Consider the following 22,123-nt stretch of genomic DNA (forward strand, 5'->3'; position numbering starts at 1 on the left):
GGAAGATCCAACCTGTCATGGAGCAACTAAGCCTGTGGGCCACAACTACTGAGCCTGCACTCTAGAGCCCACGGGCCACAACTACGAGCCCACGTGCCACAACTACTGAAGCCCACGTGCCTAGAGCCTGTGCTCCACAACAAGAGAAGCCACAGCAATGAGAAGCCCGTGCACCCCATCGAAGAGTAGACCCACTCGCCGCAACTAGAGAAAGCCCACACGCAGCAATGAAGACCCAATGCAGCCAAAACTTAAAAAAATAAAGAATGAAATAATGCCATTTGCAGCAACAGGGATGGAACTAGAGATTGTCATACTAAGTGAAGTAACTCAGAAAGAGAATGACAAATACCATATGATATCACTTACATGTGGAATCTAAAATATGACACAAATGAACTTATCTATGAAACAGAAATGGACTCACAGACATAGAGGATAGCCTTGTGATTGCCAAGGGGGAGGGGGTTGGGGGGATGGAGTGGAAGTTTTGGATTAGCAGTTGCAAACTGCTATATATGGAATGGATGGACAATGGGGTCTTACTGTATGGCACAAGGAACTATGGTCAGTATCTTGGGACAAACCATAATGGAAAAGAATATTGAAAAAAGAAGGTATATATAAATATATGTATAACTGAATCACTTTGCTGTGCAGCAGAAATAAACACAACATTGTAAATCAACTATTTTAAAAAATGATGTGTTACATATATACAATGGAATATTACCCAGCCATAAAAAAAGAATGAAACAATGCTATTTGCAGCAACATGGAGGGATATGGAAATTATCATACTAAGTGAAGTAAGTCAGACAGAGAAAGACAAATATCATATGATATCATTTATATGTGGACTCAAAAGAAAAAATGATACAAATGAACTTATTCACAAAACAGAAACAGACGCACAGATTTGGGAAACAAACTCATGGTTAACAAAGGGGAAATGTGGGGAGGGAGGGATAAATTAGGATTTGGGGATTAACATATACACACCACTATATACAAAATAGATAATCAACAAGGACCTACTGTATAGCACAGGGAACTCTACTCAATATTCTATAATAACCTATATGAGAAAAGAATCTGAAAAAGAATGGATATATGAATATGTATAACTGAATCACTTAGCTGAACACCTGAAACTAACACAACATTGTAAATTAACTATACTCTAATATAAAATAAAATTTTAATTTTAAAAAATCCATCCCTTTCCTATACTAGCAACGAGCTAGTAGAATTTGAAATAAAACACAATACCATTTATATTAGCACCCAAAACACTGAAACATTTTAACCGAGCAGGACCCTATGAGGCCTTCCCAGAATAGACCTACACCCATGTCCTCCACCTGACTTTTGTCTGAAGAAAAACTTTAGTCAAAGAATAAATTTAATCAGAGAAGTGAGAAAATGCAGAAAGAAAGGAAAACAGTCAAGCAAGACAAAATAAAAATACTTTAGTCATTAAACAAAGTCAAGGACCTTTAGTTCTTCCTCAAGGACTATAGATACTATTCTGAGCCATGTCCTTTGAGCTGTTTTGCAGAAACTGAAACCCCCACCAGGTGGAAGAAGTTAACTGTATGCTGCCCACAAGTGCATAGACCCCAGACCATTTGGAACCAGAAGGTTGATGATGCTGACTCTTGATTACCTCACCACCAACCAATCAGAAGAATGTCCACAAGCTGACCACACCCTGCTCCTTGAACACTATAAGGCTCCTTACTACACCCTCCAGGGTGGGAGTCACAGTTCTGAGGGCATTAGCCCACCGTGGCCCCCTTTGCCTGGCAAAGAAATAAAGCTATTCTTTTCTACTTCATCCAAAACTCTGTGTCCACATTTTTATTCGGTGCAGGTGAACAGAGGCTGAATTTCAGCAACAATACTTAGGTATAAATCTAACAAAATATGTATAAGATCTACATAAGGAAAACTACAAAAGCCTGATAAAAGAAATCAAAGAACTACATATATGGACAAATATTTCATGTTCATGGATAGGAAGACTCAATGTTGTCAAGATGTCAGTTCTGCCCAACGTGATCTATAGATTCAATGCAGTCCCAATAAACTTCCCAGCAAGTTTTTCTGTGTGTGTGGATATTGATGAAATGATTCTAAAGTTTATATGTAGAAGCAAAAGACCCAGAATGCTAATAAAATAGTGAAGTAAAAGAACAAATTTGGAGGACTGACACTATTCAGCTCAATGACTTACTGTAAAATAACAGTAATGAGGACAAAAGAATAGACAAATTGATCAATGGAACAGAATAGAGAGCCCAGAAATAGAGGAACATAAATATAGTCAACTGATCTTTGACAAAGGAGCAAGGGCAAAGATAAGTCCTTTCAAAAAATGGTGCTGGACAACTAAACATCCACACACAAAAACATGAATCCAGACACTCATACCTTTCACAAAAATAACACAAAAAATTAACTCAAAACAGACCTAAAGGTAAAACACAAAACTATAAAACTCCTAGAAGATAACATAGGAGAAAATCTAGAGGACTCTGGGTTTGGCAATGACTTTAGTTTGGCTATGACCAAACTCATGATCCAAGAAATAAATAATTGATAAGTTGGACTTTATCAAAATTAAAATTTTCTTCTCTGGGAAAGACACTGTCAAGAGAATAAAGAGACAAGCTACACTGGGAGAAAATATTTGCAAAAGATATATCTGATAAAGGACTATTATCCAAAATATACAAAGAACACTTAAAACCCAACAATAAGAAAAGAAAAAATCCAGTCAAAAAAATGGGCTAAATGCCTTAACAGACACCTTAGCAAAGAGGATATACAGATGGCAAATAAACTTATGAAAATATGCTCCACATCATATGTCATCAATGAAATGCAACTTAAAACAACAATGAGATACCACCACATACATATCAGAACAGCCAAAGTCTGGTACACTGAAAACACCAAATACTGGCAATGATATGGAGCAATAGGAACTCTCATTCATTGGTGGTGGGAATGCAAAATTTTATACCCACTTTGGAAGACAGTTTTTCAGTTTCTTACAAAACTAAACATTTGTTACCATATGATCCAGCAATATCACTCCTTGGTATTTACCCAAAGGAGCTGAAAACTTATGTCCATGCAAAAGCCTGTACACAAATGTTTATGGAAGCTTTATTCATAATTATCAAAACTCAGAAGCAAACAAGATATCCTTCATTAGGTGAATGGATAAATAAACTGGTACATCCAGACAATGGAATACTAGTCAGTGCTATAAAGACATGGCAAAAACTTAAATACATATTGTTAAATAAAACAAGCCAATTTGAAAAGGCTACATATTTTATGATTCCAACTGTATGATATTCTGTTTAAGGCAAAATTATGGAGACAGTAAAAAGATCAGTGGTTACCAGGGATTAGAAGTGAGGGTGGGATGAATAGACCAAGCATGGAGGATTTGGGGGGCAGTAAACCTACTCTCTATGTTACTACAATAGTAGATACATATCATTATACAATTGTCCAAACCCACAGAGCATACCAAATGAAGAGTGAACCTAATGTAAACTATGAACTTTGGGTGATTACGATATGTCAGTGTAGGTTCATCAGCTGTAACAAATGTACCACTCTGGGGGGTGATGGTGATAATGGGGGAGATTATACATATGTGAGGTAGGGGGCACATGGGAAATCTCTGTATCTTCCTCTCAATTTTGCTGTATCTAACTCCTCTCTAAAAAAATGTCTATTTAAAGAGAAAAAAGCACAAGAGCAACATCTAGGTTTAAGATCTGTTTGGGGAGCCACCTGTATACAGGTTGTTTTCAAAGCTGAGGGGCATATGAGAGTTCCCAGAGAGTGTAGAAACATTTAGTGAAAAAGAAAACCAATCGTGAAATCCCCAGACCACAGGAAGAGAAGTCAATGCAGAAGCCAGAGAAGCAGAAGCTATAAAATTATCAGGAAAAACTGAGCAGTGCCCTAAAAACAAGAAAGAAGGGTTTCAAGGAGGAGATGATGAACAGAATTAAAGGCAACAGATTTTAACTAGGATTAGGACTGATGAGAATCTACAAGAGTCAGAAACAGGATCACTGAGGGTCAACTAAGAGTTTATGCTCTGAGCCTCTTCACTTCTTTTTGCTTTGTGTGGAGTGTTTTCCCCTGGCTTCTTCATGGCTCTCACTCTCAGTTTATTTAGTACCCGATCCCATGTCATCTGCATGAGAGGCATTTACTGAACACTTGGGCAAGGAAGTAGTCCTCATTGTCACTCCAGTTTTTATTATACCACTTACATATATTGTACATTGTTTTGCTTGTCTATTGTCTAGAGTTTATCACCCACTATAAGAATGTTTGTGAAACCCGGGTCTTGGTTTGTTTTACTCACTGCTACTATCAACACCCACAACTGAGCCCCCAGAGTACCTGGAAAATAAAGGGGCTCAATCATATCTTTTGAGCAAACCAAGAGTAGCAGAAGCCAAATTGCTGAGATAGAGTAATGATATAAGGGAAGGAAATGAAGGCATTGAATATAGACTTTTTTTGGTAAAGAGTCTGGCAATACCTGAGGATGGGTCACTGGGACAGGCCCAAGGAGGTAACAGAGCTTTGTGAACATCTATGGGTTTCAATTATGGATTAACAGATTATTCCTCAGTAAAGACCCTTCCTGCTGTATTTAGTGCTGATCTGGTTGGTATTTCTGTCAGTAACATTAATGAAGACATTTACAGTTTGCTTGTTATATGTCTAGGTAATACTGACAGGATCATGATTCAAAAATGCCTAGACAGCTCTCTCACTTGCCCGCTTGCATCTCTTACAAGCATCCTACATTAATAAATCTACTTCTTGCCTATCACTGTGCCTCTCGCTGAAGATCTTCTGCACTGAGACACAAAGAACCTAAGCCTCAATAAGTCCAGACACCAGCACAGAGATTTCTTCAAGATGGCAGAGTAGAAAGACGTGCACTCATTCCCTCTTGTGAGAGCACCGGAATCACAACTAACTGCTGAACAATTACGGACAAGAAGACACTGGAACTCACCAAAAAAGATACCCCACATCCAAAGACAAAGGAGAAGCCGCAATGAGATGGTAGGAGGGGCACAATCACAATAAAATCAAATCCCATAACCACAGGGTGGGTGACTCACAAACTGGAGAACAATTATACCACAGAAGTCCACCCACTGGAGTGAAGGTTCTGAGTCCCACGTAAGGCTTCCCAACCTGGGGGTCCAGAAACGGGAGGAGGAATTCCCAAGGAATCAGATTTTGAAGGCTAGTGGGATTTGATTGCAGGACTTCGATAGGACTGGGGGAAACAGAGACTCCACTCTTGGAGGGCACACACAAAGTAGTGCACATCAGAACACAAGGGGAAGGAGCAGTGATCCCATAGGAGACTGAACCAGACCTACCTGCTAGTGTTGGAAGGCCTCCTGCAGAGGTGGGGTGGGGTGGCTGTGGCTCACCACGAGGACAAGGACACTGGCAGCATAAGTTCTGGGAAGTACTCCTTGTTGTGAGCCCTCCAAGAGTCCCCCATTAGCCCCACCAAAGAGCCTGTAGCCTCCAGTGCTGGGTTGCCTCAGGCCAAAAAACCAACAGGGAGGGAACACAGTCCCACCCACCACCAGACAAATGGATTAAAGTTTTACTGAGCTCTGTCCACCAGAGCAACACCCAGCTCTACCCATCAGCAGTTGCTCCCACCAGAGAGCTTGCACAAGCATCTTAGATAGCCTCATCCACCAGAGGGCAGACAGCAGAAGCAAGAAGAACTACAATCCTGCAGCCTGTGGAATGAAAACCACATTCACATAAAGACAGACAAAATGAAAAGGCAGAGGACTATGTAGCAGATGAAGGAACAAGGTAAAACCCCAGAAAAACAACTAAATGAAGTGGAGATAGGCAACCTTCCAGAAAAAGAATTCAGAATAATGATAGTGAAGATGATCCAGGACGTCGGAAAAAGAACGGAGGCAAAGATCGAGAAGATGCAAGAAATGTTTAACAAAGATCTAGAAGAATTAAAGAACAATGACCTAGAAGGATTAAAGAACAAACAAACAGAGATGAACAATACAATAATTGAAATGAAAAACACACTAGAAGGAATCAATAGCAGAACAACTGAAGCAGAAGGATGGATAAGTGACCTGGAAGACAGAATGGTGGAATTCACTGCCACAGAACAAAATAAAGAAAACAGAATGAAAAGAAATGAAGACAGCCTAAGAGACCTCTGGGACAACATTAAATGCAACAAGATTTACATTATAGGGGTCCCAGAAGGAGAAGAGAGAGAGAGAGGACCTGAGAAAATATTTGAAGAGATTATAGTCAAAAACTTCCATAACATGGGAAAGGAAATAGCCACCCAAGTCCAGGAAGTGTAGAGAGTCCCAGGCAGGATAAACCCAAGGAGAAACATGCTGAGACACATAGTAATCAAATTGACAAAAATTAAAGACAAAGAAGAGTTATTAAAAGTAGTAAGTGAAAAATGACAAATAACATACAAGGGAAATCCCATAAGGTTAAGAGCTGATTTCTTAGCAGAAACTCTACAAGCCAGAAGGGAGTGGTATGATATATTTAAAGTAATGAAAGGGAAGAATCTACAACCAAGATTACTCTACTGGCAAGGAACTCATTCAGATTTGACTGAGAAATCAAAAGCTTTACAAACAAGAAAAAGCTAAGAGGATTCAGCACCACCAAACTAGCTCTACAATAAATGCTAAAGGAACTTCTCCAAGTGGGAAACACAAGAGAAGAAAAGGACCTACAAAAACTAACCCAAAACAATTAGAAAATGGTAATAGGAACATGCATCTAGATAATTATGTAAAATGTGAATGGATTAAATGCTCCAACCAAAAAACACAGGCTCGCTGAAATGGATACAAAAATAAGACCCATATATATGCTATCTACAAGAGACTCACCTCAGACCTAGGGACACATACAGACTGAAAGTAAGGGGATGGAAAAAGATATTCCATGCAAATGGAAATCAGAAGAAAGCTGGAGTAGCAATACTCATATCAGATAAAATAGGTTTTAAAATAAAGAAAATTTCAAGAGACAAGGAAGGACGCTACATAATTATCAAGGGAGCAATCCAAGAAGAAGATATAACAATTATAAATATATATGCACTCAACATAGGAACACCGCAATACATAAGGCAACTACTAACAGCTATAAAAGGGGAAATCGACAGTAACACAATAATAGTGGGGGACTTTAACAGCTCACTTACACCGATGGAAAGATCATCCAGACAGGAAATTAATAAGGAAACACAAGTATTAATGACACAATAGACCAGGTAGATTTAACTGATATTTATAGGACATTCCATCTGAAAACAGCAGATTACAGATTCTTCTCAAGTGCACATGGGTCACAAATCAAGCCTAAGTAAATTTAAGAAAATTGAAATCATATCAAGCATCTTTTCTGACCACAACGCTATGAGATTAGAAATAAATTACAGGGGAAAAAATTAAAAACACAAAAACATGGAGGCTAAACAATACACTACTAAATAACCAAGAGATCATTGAAGAAATCAAAGAGGAAATCGAAAAATACCTAGAGAAAAATGACAACAAAAACACGACAATCCAAAACCTATGGGTTGCAGCAAAAGCAGTTCTAAGATGGAAGTTTATAGCAATACAATCCTAACTCAAGAAACAAGAAAAATCTCAAATAAACAATGTAACCTTACACCTAAAGGAACTAGAGAAAAAAACCCAAAACCCAAAGTTAGCAGAAGGAACGAAATCATAAAGATCAGAGCAGAAATAAGTGAAATAGAAACAAAGAAAACAATAGCAATGATCAATAAAACTAAAAGCTGGTTCTTTGGGAGGATAAACAAAATTGATAAATCATTAGCCAGACTCATCAAGAAAAAGAGGGAGAGGACTCAAATCAATAAAATTAGAAATGAAAAAGAAGTTACAACAGACACCACAGAAATACAAAGCATCATAAGAGACTACTACAAGCAACTCTATGCCAATAAAATGGACAACCTGGAAAAAATGAACAAATTCTTAGAAAGGTATAACCTTCTGAGACTGAACCAGGAAGAAATAGAAAATATGAACAGACCAATCACAAGTAATGAAATTGAAACTGTGATTTAAAATCTTCCAACAAAGAAAAGTCCAGGACCAGATGGCTTCATGGGTGAATTCTTTCAAACATTTAGAGAAGAGCTAACACCCATCCTTCTCAAACTCTTCCAAAAAATTGCAGAGGGAGGAACACTGCTGAACTCATTCTATGAGGCCACCATCACCCTGATACCAAAACCAGACAAAGATAATACAAAAAAAAGAAAATTACAGACCAACATCACTGATATATATAGATGCAAAAATCCTCAACAAAATACAAGCAAACAGAATCCAACAACAAATTAAAAGGATCATACACCTTGGTCAAGTGAGATTTATTCCAGGGATGCAAGGATTCTTCAATATATGCAAATCAATCAATGTGCTACACCATATTAACAAATTGAAGAATAAAAACCATATGATCATCTCAATAGATGCAAAAAAAGCTTCTCACAAGATTCAACACTCATTTATGAAAAAAACTCTCCAGAAAGTGGGCATAGAGGGAACCTACCTCAACATAATAGAGGCCCTATATGACAAACCCACAGCAAACATCATTCACAGTGGTGAAAAACTGAAAGCATTTCCTCTAAGATCAGGAACAAGACAAGGATGTCCACTCTTGCCACTATTATTCAACATAGTTTTGGAAGTCCTAGCCACGGCGATCAGAGAAGAAAAAGATATAAAAGGAATACAAATTGGAAAAGAAGAAGTAAAACTGTCACTGTTTGCAGATGATATGATACTGTACATAGATAATCCTAAAGATGCCACCAAAAAACTACTAGAGCTAATCCATGAATTTGGTAAAGTCGCAGGATACAAAATTAATGCACAGAAATCTTTTGCATTCCTATACACTAATGATGAAAGATCAGAAAGAGAAATTAAGGAAACAATCCCATTCACCATTGCAACAAAAAAAATAAAATACCTAGGAATAAACCTACTTAAGGAGGTAAAACACCTGTACTCAGAAAACTGCAAGGCACTGATGAAAGAAATCAAAGATAACACAAACAGATGAAGAGATATACCATGTTCTTGGATTGGAAGAATCGATACCGTGAAAATGACTATACTATCCAAAGCAATCTACAGATTCAATTCAATCCCTATCAAATTACCAATGGCATTTTTTACAGAACTAGAACAATAAATCTTAAAATTTGTATGGAGACACAAAAGACCCCGTATAGCCATAGCCATCTTGAGGAGAAAAACTGTAGCTTGAAGAATCAGGCTCCCTGAATTCAGACTATACTACAAAGCTACAGTAATCAAGACAATATGGTACTGGCACAAAAACAGAAATATAGATGAGTGGAACAGGATAGAAAGCCCAGAGATAAACCCATGCACCTATGGTCAACTAATCTACGATAAAGGAGGCAGGGATATACAATGGAGAAAAGATAGTCTCTTCAATAAATGGTGCTGGGAAAACTGGACAGTACATGTAAAAGAATGAAATTAGAACACTCCCTAACACCATGCACAAAAATAAACTCAATATGGATGAAAGACCTAAATGTAAGACCAGACACTATAAAACTCTTAGAGGAAAACATAGGAAGAACAAACACTTTGACATAAATCACAGCAGCACATTTTTTGACCCACCTCCCAGAGTATTGGAAATTAAAACAAAAATAAACAAATGGGACCTAATGAAACTTAAAAGCTTTTGCATAGCAAAGGAAACTATAAAAAAGACAATCCTCAGAATGGGAGAAAATATTTGCAAACGAGTCAATGAACAAAGGATTAATCTCCAAAATATATAAACAGCTCGTGCAACTCAATATTAAAAAAACAAACAACCCAATCAAAAAATGGGCAGAAGACCTAAATAGACATTTCTCCAAAGAAGACATACATCTAGATGGCCAAGAGGCACATGAAAAGTTGCTCAACATCACTAATTATTAGAGAAATGCAAATCAAAACTACAATGAGGTATCAGCTCACACTGGTTAGAATGGCATCATCAGAAAATCTACAAACAACAAATGCTGGAGAGTGTGTGGAGAAAAGGGAACCCTCTTGCACTGTTGGTGGGAATATAATTGGTACAGCCACTATGGAGAACAGTATGGAGGTTTCTTAAAAAACTGAAAATAGAATTATCTTATGACCCACTACTGGGCATATACCCAGAGAAAACCATAATTCAAAAAGACACATGCACCCTAATGTTCACTGCAGCACTATTTACAATAGCTAGGTCATGGAAGCAACCTAAATGCCCATCGACAGATGTAGGGATAAAGAAGATGTGGTACATATATACAATGGAATATTATTGAGCCAAAAGAAGGGATGAAATTGGGTCATTTGTAAAGACATGGATGGACCTAGAGAATGTCATACAGAGTGAAGTCATTCAGAAAGAGAAAAACAAATATCGTATATTAACGCATATATGTGGAATCTAGAAAAATGATACAGGTGAACCGGTTTGCAAGGCAGAAATAGAGACACAGATGTAGAGAACAAATGTATGGACACCAAGGGGGGAAAGCAGGGGGGTGGAGGAGGTGGTGGGATGAAGTGGGAGATTGGGATTGACATGTATACACTAATATGTATAAAATAGATTACTAATAAGAACCTGCTGTATATTTTTTAATTAAATTTTAAAAATGCCTAGAAAATGAGTCAAAAGAAAGATATGAAGAAATTTAACAGACCTAAATGTGAGGTGCCACACAGGTTGGAGAGGGCAGGATATATTGTAGAAGCCTTCTAGAGAGCCTACTAGCAACTCATCATGAGGCAGTGTTGTGCTGGAGTTAAGGGGTGGGTGGTGGGTTACAGTGGACTACATCTGCATTGGGTTCCACTGCCTTTAAGCTCTTTAAGCCTCACGTTCTCATCTTCCAATTGGAGACACTGATATCTACTCAGTGTAGTTTTTGTGAGGCCAACTGAGATAACCCATGTAAAGAACATGGAAGAGCAGTGATACACGGTAAAGTGCACGTATCAGTGGTTATTTTTGTGGTAGGCACATATATACAATGGAATATTACTCAGCCATAAAAAGAAACAAAATTGAGTTATTTGTAATGAGGTGGATGGACCTAGAGTCTGTCATGCACAGTGAAGTAAGTCAGAAAGAGGAAAACAAATACTGTATGCTAACACATATATATGGAATCTAAAAAAAAAATGTTCTGAAGAACCTAGGGGCAGGACAGGAATAAAGACGCAGACATAGAGAATGGACTTGAGGACGTGGGGAGGGGGAAGGGTAAGCTGGGATGAAGTGAAAGAGTGGCATGGAAATATATACACTACCAAATATAAAATAGATAGCTAGTGGGAAGCAGCTGCATAGCACAGCGAGATCACCTCGGTGCTTTATGACCACCTAGAGGGGTGGGATAGGGAGGGTGGGACGGAGATGCAAGAGGGAGGAGATATGGGGATATATGTATATGTATAGTTGATTCACTTTGTTATAAAGCAGAAACTAACACGCCATTGTAAAGCAATTATACTCCAATAAAGATGTTTAAAAAATTTAAAACAAGAAATACATTTGGTCTTTGTCCCCCATTCCCAGCTCAGAGGTCCTAAAACCCTGGGGATTTCCTGAGTAATAAGAGTGTCTCTTGTTATTCAAAGGAGCCCCTTTTGATCACACCTGAATTTATGCTAATGAGGTAGCTTAAGTTCGGGCCCCTAGATAGGCTCAGATGGGCTGATCATCAGAAAGCCCAAGCGATTAGAAAGTTGGAACTTTCAGCCGAATCCACCAACTTCCAGGAAGGAGAGGGGAGGAAGGCTGGAGATTAATCTCTATAAAATCTATCGAACAATGAGATTTGGAGACCTTCTGGGTTGGTTGGTGAATATATCCACATGCCAGGAGGGTAAAGCACCCCAACTCCATGGGGATAGAAGCCCCTGGGCTCCAGACCCTTCTGTACTTCACCCTATGTGTCTCTTCATCTGATTATTTGTAACCTTTATAAAAAATGTAAATGTAAATAAAGTATTTCCCTGATTTCTGTGAGTCACTCTAGCAAATTTTCCCACCTGAGTAGGGGGTCGTGTGAATCCTCAATTTGTAGCCAAGTCAGAAAGAAGTGTGAGTAATCTGGGGACCCACTACTTGAAATTGATGTCTGACGTTGGCAGGGGTTGGTGGAGGCAGTCTTTTTGGACTGAGACCTTAGCTGAAGGGTCTGTAATAACTCTGGGTAGTTAGCGTCAAAATCAAATTGACTTGTAAGACACCCAGTTGGTGTCTGCAGAGAATTGGTTACTGGTGTTAGAAACGCCCCCAAAATGTGTATTATTATTGACTGCAGACATCCCGTAGAACTCATGATCTAATGTGATTGCCAGAAATATAAGGAAATCCCAGGCTTCACTGGTGACAGTATAGTGCCCTGCCACAGGAGGTGAAAGATCCACCACACATCTTTAGGAGTATCAGGTTCAGGTCTGGGCATTGTACTTCGAATAGAGACATTAACAGACCAACCCTCACCTAGGACAACATAACTAAATAGGTGAAGGTGCTAAGCCAAGTTAAGGGTTAAGGGTTTAGAGACATCCAGGCAAAATATGAGAAGACCTAGAGTGTGACTGTTGTCTCTGAGGAATTGAGATCAGCATCTCTTAGCAGACCCTGGGGAACAGAACAAGGACCAACGCACAAAAAACAAAGAAGGGGCTGCATAGAAATAAGAACTGCATGCAGTGTAGCAATGAGTAGCATGCCTAGAAATTTTTACCCGTAAAACGGGTGACTACCCACGTGAACGTCTTAGAAGCAAATGTTTCGCTGCTTCACTGGGCTGCACAATTCCTAAACTTTCTTTCAACTCTGAGAATCTCCACTTCTATATGTAATAGAGAAGAACAAATCTGACTCCATATTAGATCTGGTTCTTTTACTTTAATCTTTGTGCTCTGTTGCCTGTGCTGAGTCATGCTTTGCCCCTTTGTATAAGAATGTTGCCTGTAGCCAGAATAGGCTATTCTCAAGGCTCTGATTTTTAAGAGTCATCCATTTGGAGATAAAAAGTTGCAGAACAGAGGGTAACATTTATCTTGCTGGAGGTTTATGGGAACAGTGTGACCTGACCTACGTGGACAGTGCAAGAACAAAGGATTATGACACCAGGAAGTCTGCAAAAACCACCCACGCCCTTCCCTCAACTTGCCTTTAAAAATGTTTGCTGAAACCCCTAAAGGAGTGCAGGGTTTTGGGGTACATGAGCTGCCCATCTCCTTGCATGGCCCTGCAATAAACATTTCTCTACTCCAAACTGCAATGTTTCAGTTTGTTTTCCTCACTGTGTGCTGGGCACACGAACTTGCATTCAGTAGCATAGACATAACTAACTTACTAGCAGTGGGTAGTATCTAGTGCTTCAAACTACTTCAGATATTGTCTCTTCCATTCTTTAACCTCAACTCCATCTGATTAATCTTTTTTAGAGTAACCCCCATTCACATTTTCCAAGCAATGTATCCCTAAATATAAGTTGCTTTATTGCTGAGACACTCATGAAGACTTACCCCAGTTTCTGCAGGTTACATTGTGGATTCTTTGCTTTTTCACATAAAATTCCAACTCCTGAGTCTCCCAGAGCATTTTCCCCCAAGTAGAGTCTGGTCAGGGAATGGTTGGTGCTCAGGACAGATGCGAGATCATCACAACACACCGATGTGAGACAGCAACTGACCAACCTTCAGAAATGGCAGAATGTCACAACACCTCTCTCATCCCACTCCCCACTCTGCTGCGACTCAAGAAAGCACTTGTCCTGCCTTTGCCTATAGTCCAGTCCACACATGGAAAGGGTACATCCAAGCTCTTTATTAACTTTTTGCTTCTTTTTCTGGTTGGTATAATAGCATGTAAACACCTTCCAAGCCCATGCAATGTTACAACATCTTACCAGATCTCTACATGTATTTTTATTGTGGTAAAATATGCATAACATAAAATTTACCATTGTAAACATTTATAAGTGTTCATCTATAAGTGCTACAATTCAGTAGCACTTAAGTACATTCACATAATTGTGCAACACTACCGCTGTTTATCTCCAGAACTCTTTTCATCTTCCCAAGCTGAAATTTTGTACCCATTAAACAATAACTCCCAATTCACCTCCCCTGAGCCCCTGGAAACCACCATTCTACATCTTGTCTCTATGAATTTGACAGTTCTAGGTACTTCATATAAGTGAAATCATACAATATTTGCCCTTTTTCTTCTGGCTTATTTTACTGAATATGTAGTCTTGTTTTGCTTTGCTTTTTTATAATAGCCACCCTAATGGGTGTGAATCAGCCCTACCATTTTCAAGTGCTTTTTTGTCTTCTTCAAAATTCAAGTCTCCCAGAAGCATTTAATGAAGAGCTGCATAGAATGTCAAGTGTTTGCATTGCTTTAGTATTGTTTTTCCTATTCTGTGTGGACCAAGGCCCTGTCATCAAGTCCCAAAACTCTTCTATAGCAATGCAGTACATTGGTTTTATTTTCTCAGCTAGGTTGTAAATACCTTAAAGGCAAGCATGACATTTCTGATTTTTTAAGTTCCCCTCCAGGGCTGAGTATATGGCTTTTACTACAACAAACACTAACTGAATTAATTATTGACAAACACCCAGAGATAAACAGAGGGATTCCTCTGAGCAGCAAAGGCCATTCTCACACTAAAATTCTAACCATCGTGACTCACTGAAGCCCCAGCTCATACTTCTTGAGGGAAATTAGTTCAGACTCACCAGAGCTTCTTCAGATTGCAAAATAGATGTCTCAGTCCCACACACAAAAGTCTGATTCCAAAGTCTCCTAGGGCATTGTGGCTCAGATCCAGTTCCACCAGCTTCTGATTGTTGCTCAAGACCGAGGAGATGTTGAAGCAGCACTGATGGGAAAGGCAACACTGCCCCAACCTTCACGCCAAGCACAGAAACAGAAAACATCAGAACTTGGGCTGCTTTTCTGTCACTGCTTTCTGGTCTAGGCTGGTTTTTAGCGCCAGGAAGGGGCACTGTGTTCTCACGTTACAAAGAGAAAGTTATAACTAAATTTTTATGAAAGAAAGTATCATCTTATCAGAACTCCTGACTACAGCTTAAGACATATTGGGAAGTTAGCTGTTGGGCTCACTGGCTCACAGTCTGAGACCACAGCTGCCAGTGAACACCCTCCATAAATAATGGGCATATATATGAGTATGTAAATGGCAAGTTTCTGTTTTGTAAATGAAAACAATGGTGAACCTATGGGTTCCACCTTTTTACCACATGTTCCTAACAGCTGAAACTCCTTTGGATGGATACTGTTCTCTCTAGGGTTGTACCCCTCTACCTTTTCTCTTTGCCAACCTTGTCCCTGCTATACTGTTTGATGATTTAATCCCAGCCCTTCATCTAAACTGAAGGAGCAAGCAGCTCTGATTCTTGATTTGCTTTACACACACACACACACACACACACACACACACACACACACAAACACACTCCGTCACCACCATCACCACCAACAACAACAATTAGTCCCTATCAGAGGAGCAAGAACAATATTCCAGCTCATCTCCAGGCGAATAGTTCAAATGTCCTGGAGCTTGTTGGATCATCTTTTCTGCCTCCAGTTCCACACCAACCAGAAGCGAATGGATGATAGATCTTATCTGCAAAACATCTCATTCTCACCCATGCCTCCCCATTTGTGTCTCACTTTCTGGAATCACACAGGGGCACCCACAGGGGCGATGGGGAGGGTGGCATGGGATGATGGTGGAGAGGAAGGTTAAATGTCAAAACCAGCCAGAGCCTTGAAGGCAAGAAGAACATTTTATAATTTGTCAAAAGAGCAAAGAAAAAGCACTTAAGCATAGAAATGCCATGACCAAAGTATAATTTTCTAAATAACACTCTGTCTTTTGTACAGAGAATGATTGGTGAGTGGCAAAAGTAGATGCAGGGAGACCAAACAGCCAACATTCATTCAATATGTATTTTTGAGCATGAACACATGGTAAGAACAATGTCTCCAGACATTATAGAGACAATTGCAGAACAAACATGAATCCTGTCATGAGAAGTTTATGGTCTTAGAGTCTATTGCACTATCCAGGCAAATCATGGTGGTTGTTGGACCTGGGCTGGTGGAGTTGAGATAGGCTGGGACCTGGGACTCTTTACTGCAGTGCTTGCACCTGGACAAATATCTGCTCAAGCAACAGAATACAAAGAAACTATAAGGGACTAAACATAACTGCATTCATGTGTGCAGTTGGGGCAAATTATGAACAATAAGATACAAAAAGGTCAAAACCCAACTGCCATTTCTGAGGTCCCAGGAGCAAAAGCAGGGTACTGCGCATGATCCCTGCACAGAGCACCACCAAAGGGGTGGCAGACCACCTAAGCCACACCTCTGGCCCCTACCCTCACCCCATTTAAGGGACCAGCTCACCCCCACTCAGGGAGTGAGCAAGGGCACGTGTTACTTGTTTTTTTTCCCTTGTGCTGTAGCACGAGCCCCAATAAAGCCTTACCTGAATTCATCATCTGGCCTCTAGTTACTTTCTGTTAATTAAGGAGTCTAAGGACTCTAGTCAGTAATAAAGTGAGGATGAGGAAAAGTGGACAATGGTTTGTGTAATAGGTAAAATAAGACTGGTGATGGAGTGGTTATGATGAGCAAGAGAGGAAGGAATGAAAATGTCCTGGAGTGGTGGGCTTTAACACTGGCTGTAGCTCATCAGAAATGCAGATGTGTGATGGAAGAGGGCTGGAGGGATGGCCAATACAACTGTGTGCTCAACTCAGGGCATGCGAGTCTGATTCACAGTGTGGGCTCACAGCAAGCATTTTATTAATAAATCTGCAAGAGATTCCCTGTGACAATTTAATCTATGCAAAATATTTTGATGGGTTCCAGCCCAGGTAGCCATTGCCGTATTTGATGAAACTCTTCAAATCTCATCTGTAAGCATGGCTAATGAAGAAATGGAAGACACTGAAAGTCACATCTTTTCATGACACCAACAAATGACCTACTTTCAGTTCCCCTTTATTCTTCCCCATCTTAAACTTCCCAAACAACTGTCCTCCAATCAATTTTGCCTTCCCACTTGCTATGGGCTGAATTGCGTCCCCCCAAATACTTCATGTTGAAGTCTCAACATTTAGGACCTCAGAATGTGACTATATTTGGAGACAGTGTTTAAAAAGTAATTAAGTTAAAATAGGTCATTAGGGTAGGCCCTAATCCAACATGACTTGTGTTCTTGTAAGAAGAAGAAATCAGACACACACAGAGACCATGTGAAGACACAAGGAGAGGACAGCCAACTACAAGCCAAGGAGAGAAGATGCAGAAGAAACCAACCCTTCTGACAACTTCGTCTTGGACTTCTAGCCCCCAGGACTGTGAGAAAATTAATTTCTATTGTTTAAGCCTCCCAGTCTGTTGTACTTTGTTATGACAACCTTAGAAAACTAATCACTAATCTGGTCCTTCTTCTCCCTTACTCTCTCTCTCTCTCTCTCTCTCTCTCTCACACACACACACACACACACACACACACACACACACACACATACGTGTTCTTACCACAATCTGCGAATGTTACATCCAGGTTGCTGGAGTGTTTCACATAATACCTTCACCCCTGGGTCTCCCAGGGTATTGCCACTGAGGTTCAATTCAGTGAGGTTCCAGTTATCGCTCAGGACTGAGAAGATGCCCCTGCAAATGCTGGAAGTGAGATAGTTCACCAATCTAGAAATTGGAAGGAAGGAAGGACAGAAAACAAAGTCAGTCTCTAAGAATAGCAAACTGAATCTAGGGGCCAGGAGTGGCTGACATCAGTTCAAAGGCCTCCTGGGAATTAAGAAATGAGTCACAGAACCAAAGATTGTGCACTGAGGAATGAAAAAGGCTAGAGGAGCCTTGGTAAGACTGTTCTACACACCTATGATTCAAAGAGCCTGTGATGAATGGATAAGGAAGATGCGATGTATACACACACACACACACACACACACACACACACACACACACCCCACAATGGAATACTACTCAGCCATAAAAAAATAATGAAATTTTGTCATTTGCAACAACATGGATGGACTTGAGGGTATTATGCTAAGTGAAATAAGTGAAAGACAAATGCTATATGATATCACTTATATGTGGAATCTAAAAAATAATACAAATAAAGTTATTTACAAAACAGAAAGAGACTCACAGACATAGAAAACAAAGTTATGGTTAACAAAGTGGGGGGTAGGAATAAATTAGGAGGTTGGGATTAACATATACACTCTACTATATATAAAATAGATAACCAACAAGGACCTACTGTATAGCACAGGGAACTATATTCAATATTTTGTAATAACCTATAAGGGAAAAGAATCTGAAAAAGAATATATATATATATATATATATATATATATATACACATATATATTCATCTGAATCACTGCACTGTACACCTGAAACTAACATGACACTATAAATTACCTATACTTTAATTAAAGAAATAAAAATTAAAAACTAAATTAAATTTAAAAATAATGAAATTTTGTTGTAACAACATGGATGAGCTTAGAGGGTATTATGCTAAGTGAAATAAGTGAAAGACAAATACTGTATGATATCACTTATATGTGGAATCTAAAAAATAAAACAAACTAGTGAGTACAATGGAAAAGAAACAAACTCACAGATATAAAGAACAAACTAGTGGTTACCAGTAGGGAGAAGGAAGGGGGAGGAACAAGATAGGTGTAGGGGATTAAGAGGTACAAACTACTATGTGTAAAATAAATACACTATAAAATGTTCATTGCAGCTCTATTTACAATAGCCAGGAGATGGAAACAACCTAAGTGTCCATCATCGGATGAATGGATAAAGAAGATGTGGCACATATATACAATGGAATATTACTCAGCCATAAAAAGAAATGAAATTGAGCTATTTGTAATGAGATGGATAAACCTAGAGTCTGTCATACAGAGTGAAGTAAGTCAGAAAGAGAAAGACAAATACCATATGCTAACACATATATATGGAATTTAAGGAAAAAAATGTCATGAAGAACCTAGGGCTAAAACAGGAATAAAGACACAGACCTACTTGAGAATGGACTTGAGGATATGGGGAGGGGGAAGGTTAAGCTGTGACAAAGCAAGAGAGAGGCATGGACATATATACACTACCAAACGTAAAATAGATAGCTAGTGGGAAGCAGCCGCATAGCACAGGGAGATCAGCTGGGTGCTTTGTGACCGCCTGGAGGGGTGGGATAGGGAGGGTGGGAGGGAGGGAGACGCAAGAGGGAAGTGATATGGGAACAGATGTATATGTATAACTGATTCACTTTGTTATAAAGCAGAAACTAATACACCATCGTAAAGCAATTATACTCCAATAAAGATGTAAAAAAAAAGAATACATTGTACAACACAAGGAATATAGGCAATATTTTATAATAACTATAAATGGAATGTAACCTTTAAAAATTGTGAATCACGGGCTTCCCTGGTGGCGCAGTGGTTGAGAGTCCGCCTGCTGATGCAGGGGACGCGGGTTCGTGCCCCGGTCCGGGAAGATCCCACATGCCGTGGAGCGGCTGAGCCTGTGAGTCCGGAGGCTGTGCTCCGCAATGGGAGAGGCCACAACAGTGAGAGGCCCGCGTACCACAAAAAAAAAAAAATTGTGAATCACTATGCTATACACCTGAAACTTATATAATATTGTACATCAACTATACCTCAATAAAAAATAATAATAACAAAATTAAAAGTAAAAAACAATTAAGAAAGAGCCTGTGGCTTTGGCTGACTGTGAATACCCTCTGGCCCTTCCCTCAGGCATCCTTCTCCTCCCTCAACAGTCGGCTCTCCTGCCCATGGCCCTGGACACTCTGCTAAGTGACCCAGAGACCAGTTCTCACATTGGCTGCACAATAGCATGAGCAGTGCTCTCGAAAATCCCTAGGCCAGGCCATAGGAATAAAGTCAGAATCTCTGAGGTGGTACCAAGCATATTGATATTTTTAAGACTTCCAGGTGCTTCATGACATTTTTTTTCTTAGATTCCATATATATGTGTTAGCATACGGTATTTGTCTTTCTCTTTCTGACTTACTTCACTCTGTATGACAGACTCTAGGTCCAGGCACCTCACTACAAATAACTCAATTTCGTTTCTTTTTATGGCTGAGTAATATTCCATTGTATATATGTGCCACATCTTCTTTATCCATTCATCCGATGATGGACACTTAGGTTGCTTCCATCTCCTGGCTACTGTAAATAGAGCTGCAATGAACATTTTGGTACATGTCTCTTTTTGAATTATGGTTTTCTCAGGGTATATGCCCAGTAGTGGGATTGCTGGACCATATGGTAGTTCTATTTGTAGTTTTTTAAGGAACCTCCATACTGTTCTCCATAGTGGCTAAAGCAGAAACTAACACACCATTGTACAGCAATTATACTCCAATAAAAATGTTAAAAAAAAAAGACTTCTAGGTGATTTCAAAGTTCAGCTCTTGTTAAAATGCAGATTCTGACTCCATGGATCTAGGATTAGGCCTGCAGTCCTGCACTTCTAACAGGCACCAGGTGGATGCCCATGCTGCTGGCCCTTCGAAGGCTCTAGAACACGCAAAGCAAGCTCCTGCCCTCAGAAGAAGGTAGCTGTCATCTAGCAAGATGGGCATCAGGCTTTTCATCAGGAGTTTTAGTCTGAGTCTCCGCCAGCCTTCCTCACAGCTGTGTGATCTTTGTCAGATGTCTTGTTTACTCAGCTTCAATTTTAGAGCCCTAGAGAGCAGATCCTTTTCTCTTAGTCCCCCTCTCTCTTTCTCTCCCTCTCTCATCTTCTTTCTAGCTATTCTGAACTATTTGCCATTGTCAAAATGTACCCTGCTTTCCCACCTCCCACCCTTTGAACCCACTGTTCCCTCAATCTGGGCTGCCCTTTGCACATTCATGGCTCTCTCATGCCCCATCATTCAGGGTCCGGCTATTCAAGGGCTCCACCCATGTGCTTCAGGTGCACTCCACCAGTGCTCTTGCCAAAGCCCATCCTCTCTACCAACTGCCCTTGTTTTCTGCCTGTCCCCACAACCCAACTGTAAGTCGCTGTGAGCAGGACCTTGGTCTTAGCCACCACTGAAACCCCAGCAGGTGGTCCTTGATGACCCGACAGTAAATAGAAAAGTCATCCTGGTAGTGGTGCTGAGGCAAAGAGAGGGAGCTGAAAATGTATTGCTGCCAGTGAAAGGGTCAGCTCTCTTTCTCCTTAATTTTGTCCTATGTCAAGTGTCTTCTATAGCGGTTAAACCCAAGCATTCACAGAGCAGCCACCTCCCCACAGCCACTGTAGCAGTGGCAGTTTCTGTGCAAGGACTTAGAAGTCAAGGAACTCAATCCCTTCACTGTACACACACAGCAACTGGCGTCCAACCCCCTAGCAAGTGGGTGAACAGACCCTGAAGGGGGTGCTGTTGATGAATGCCTGGCTGCAAACACAAGGTGGGGGCCTTGGAGCACTCTCTCCTTTCCAGCCCTATTTCCCTCGATTTCCCCTCATTGGTTTTTCCAGTGAAACCATATCCCTCCCCATTTTCTCCAACATAAGTACTCTTCCTCAGATCATATTCATGCTTTCTTCATACAAGAACCCATTGCACAAATCCCTTTACCTTCTCTTCCACTCACGCACATCCTATCAGTCCTTCACAGAAGGCTCAAACTTCACTCCTCCAAGAAACCTCCCCCAAGCATCCAACACTGAGGGCCCTCTGTCCTCTGTGTTCCTGGGCAGAGTCAAAGGGGTTGTTTTGCCCCTTAGGTACTGATAGGGTATTATGCACTAAAGCCCCAAGTACTTTACAAGCAATTTGAGTTTATGAACACTTTTATTCCATTCTTTC

At 40.0% G+C, this 22,123-nt stretch overlaps 1 protein-coding gene across 6 annotated transcripts in view; it reads right to left on the reverse strand.

The window, feature by feature from the left end:
* NLRP3 (NLR family pyrin domain containing 3) overlaps positions 1 to 22,123 on the reverse strand; it is a 57,512-nt gene that overhangs the window by 26,174 nt on the left and 9,215 nt on the right. For all 6 annotated transcript variants that reach the window (XM_060093743.1, XM_060093738.1, XM_060093740.1 and 3 more), the window contains 3 exons: positions 17,782 to 17,949; positions 14,940 to 15,110; positions 13,722 to 13,892 (listed from right to left, as the gene is read on the reverse strand). In XM_060093743.1, the coding sequence (XP_059949726.1) occupies positions 13,722 to 13,892; positions 14,940 to 15,110; positions 17,782 to 17,949 (510 nt within the window). The remainder of the gene's footprint in view (positions 1 to 13,721; positions 13,893 to 14,939; positions 15,111 to 17,781; positions 17,950 to 22,123) is intronic.

This window comes from Mesoplodon densirostris, chromosome 3 (genome assembly GCF_025265405.1).
Source record: "Mesoplodon densirostris isolate mMesDen1 chromosome 3, mMesDen1 primary haplotype, whole genome shotgun sequence".
Taxonomy (NCBI): Eukaryota; Metazoa; Chordata; class Mammalia; order Artiodactyla; family Ziphiidae; genus Mesoplodon; species Mesoplodon densirostris.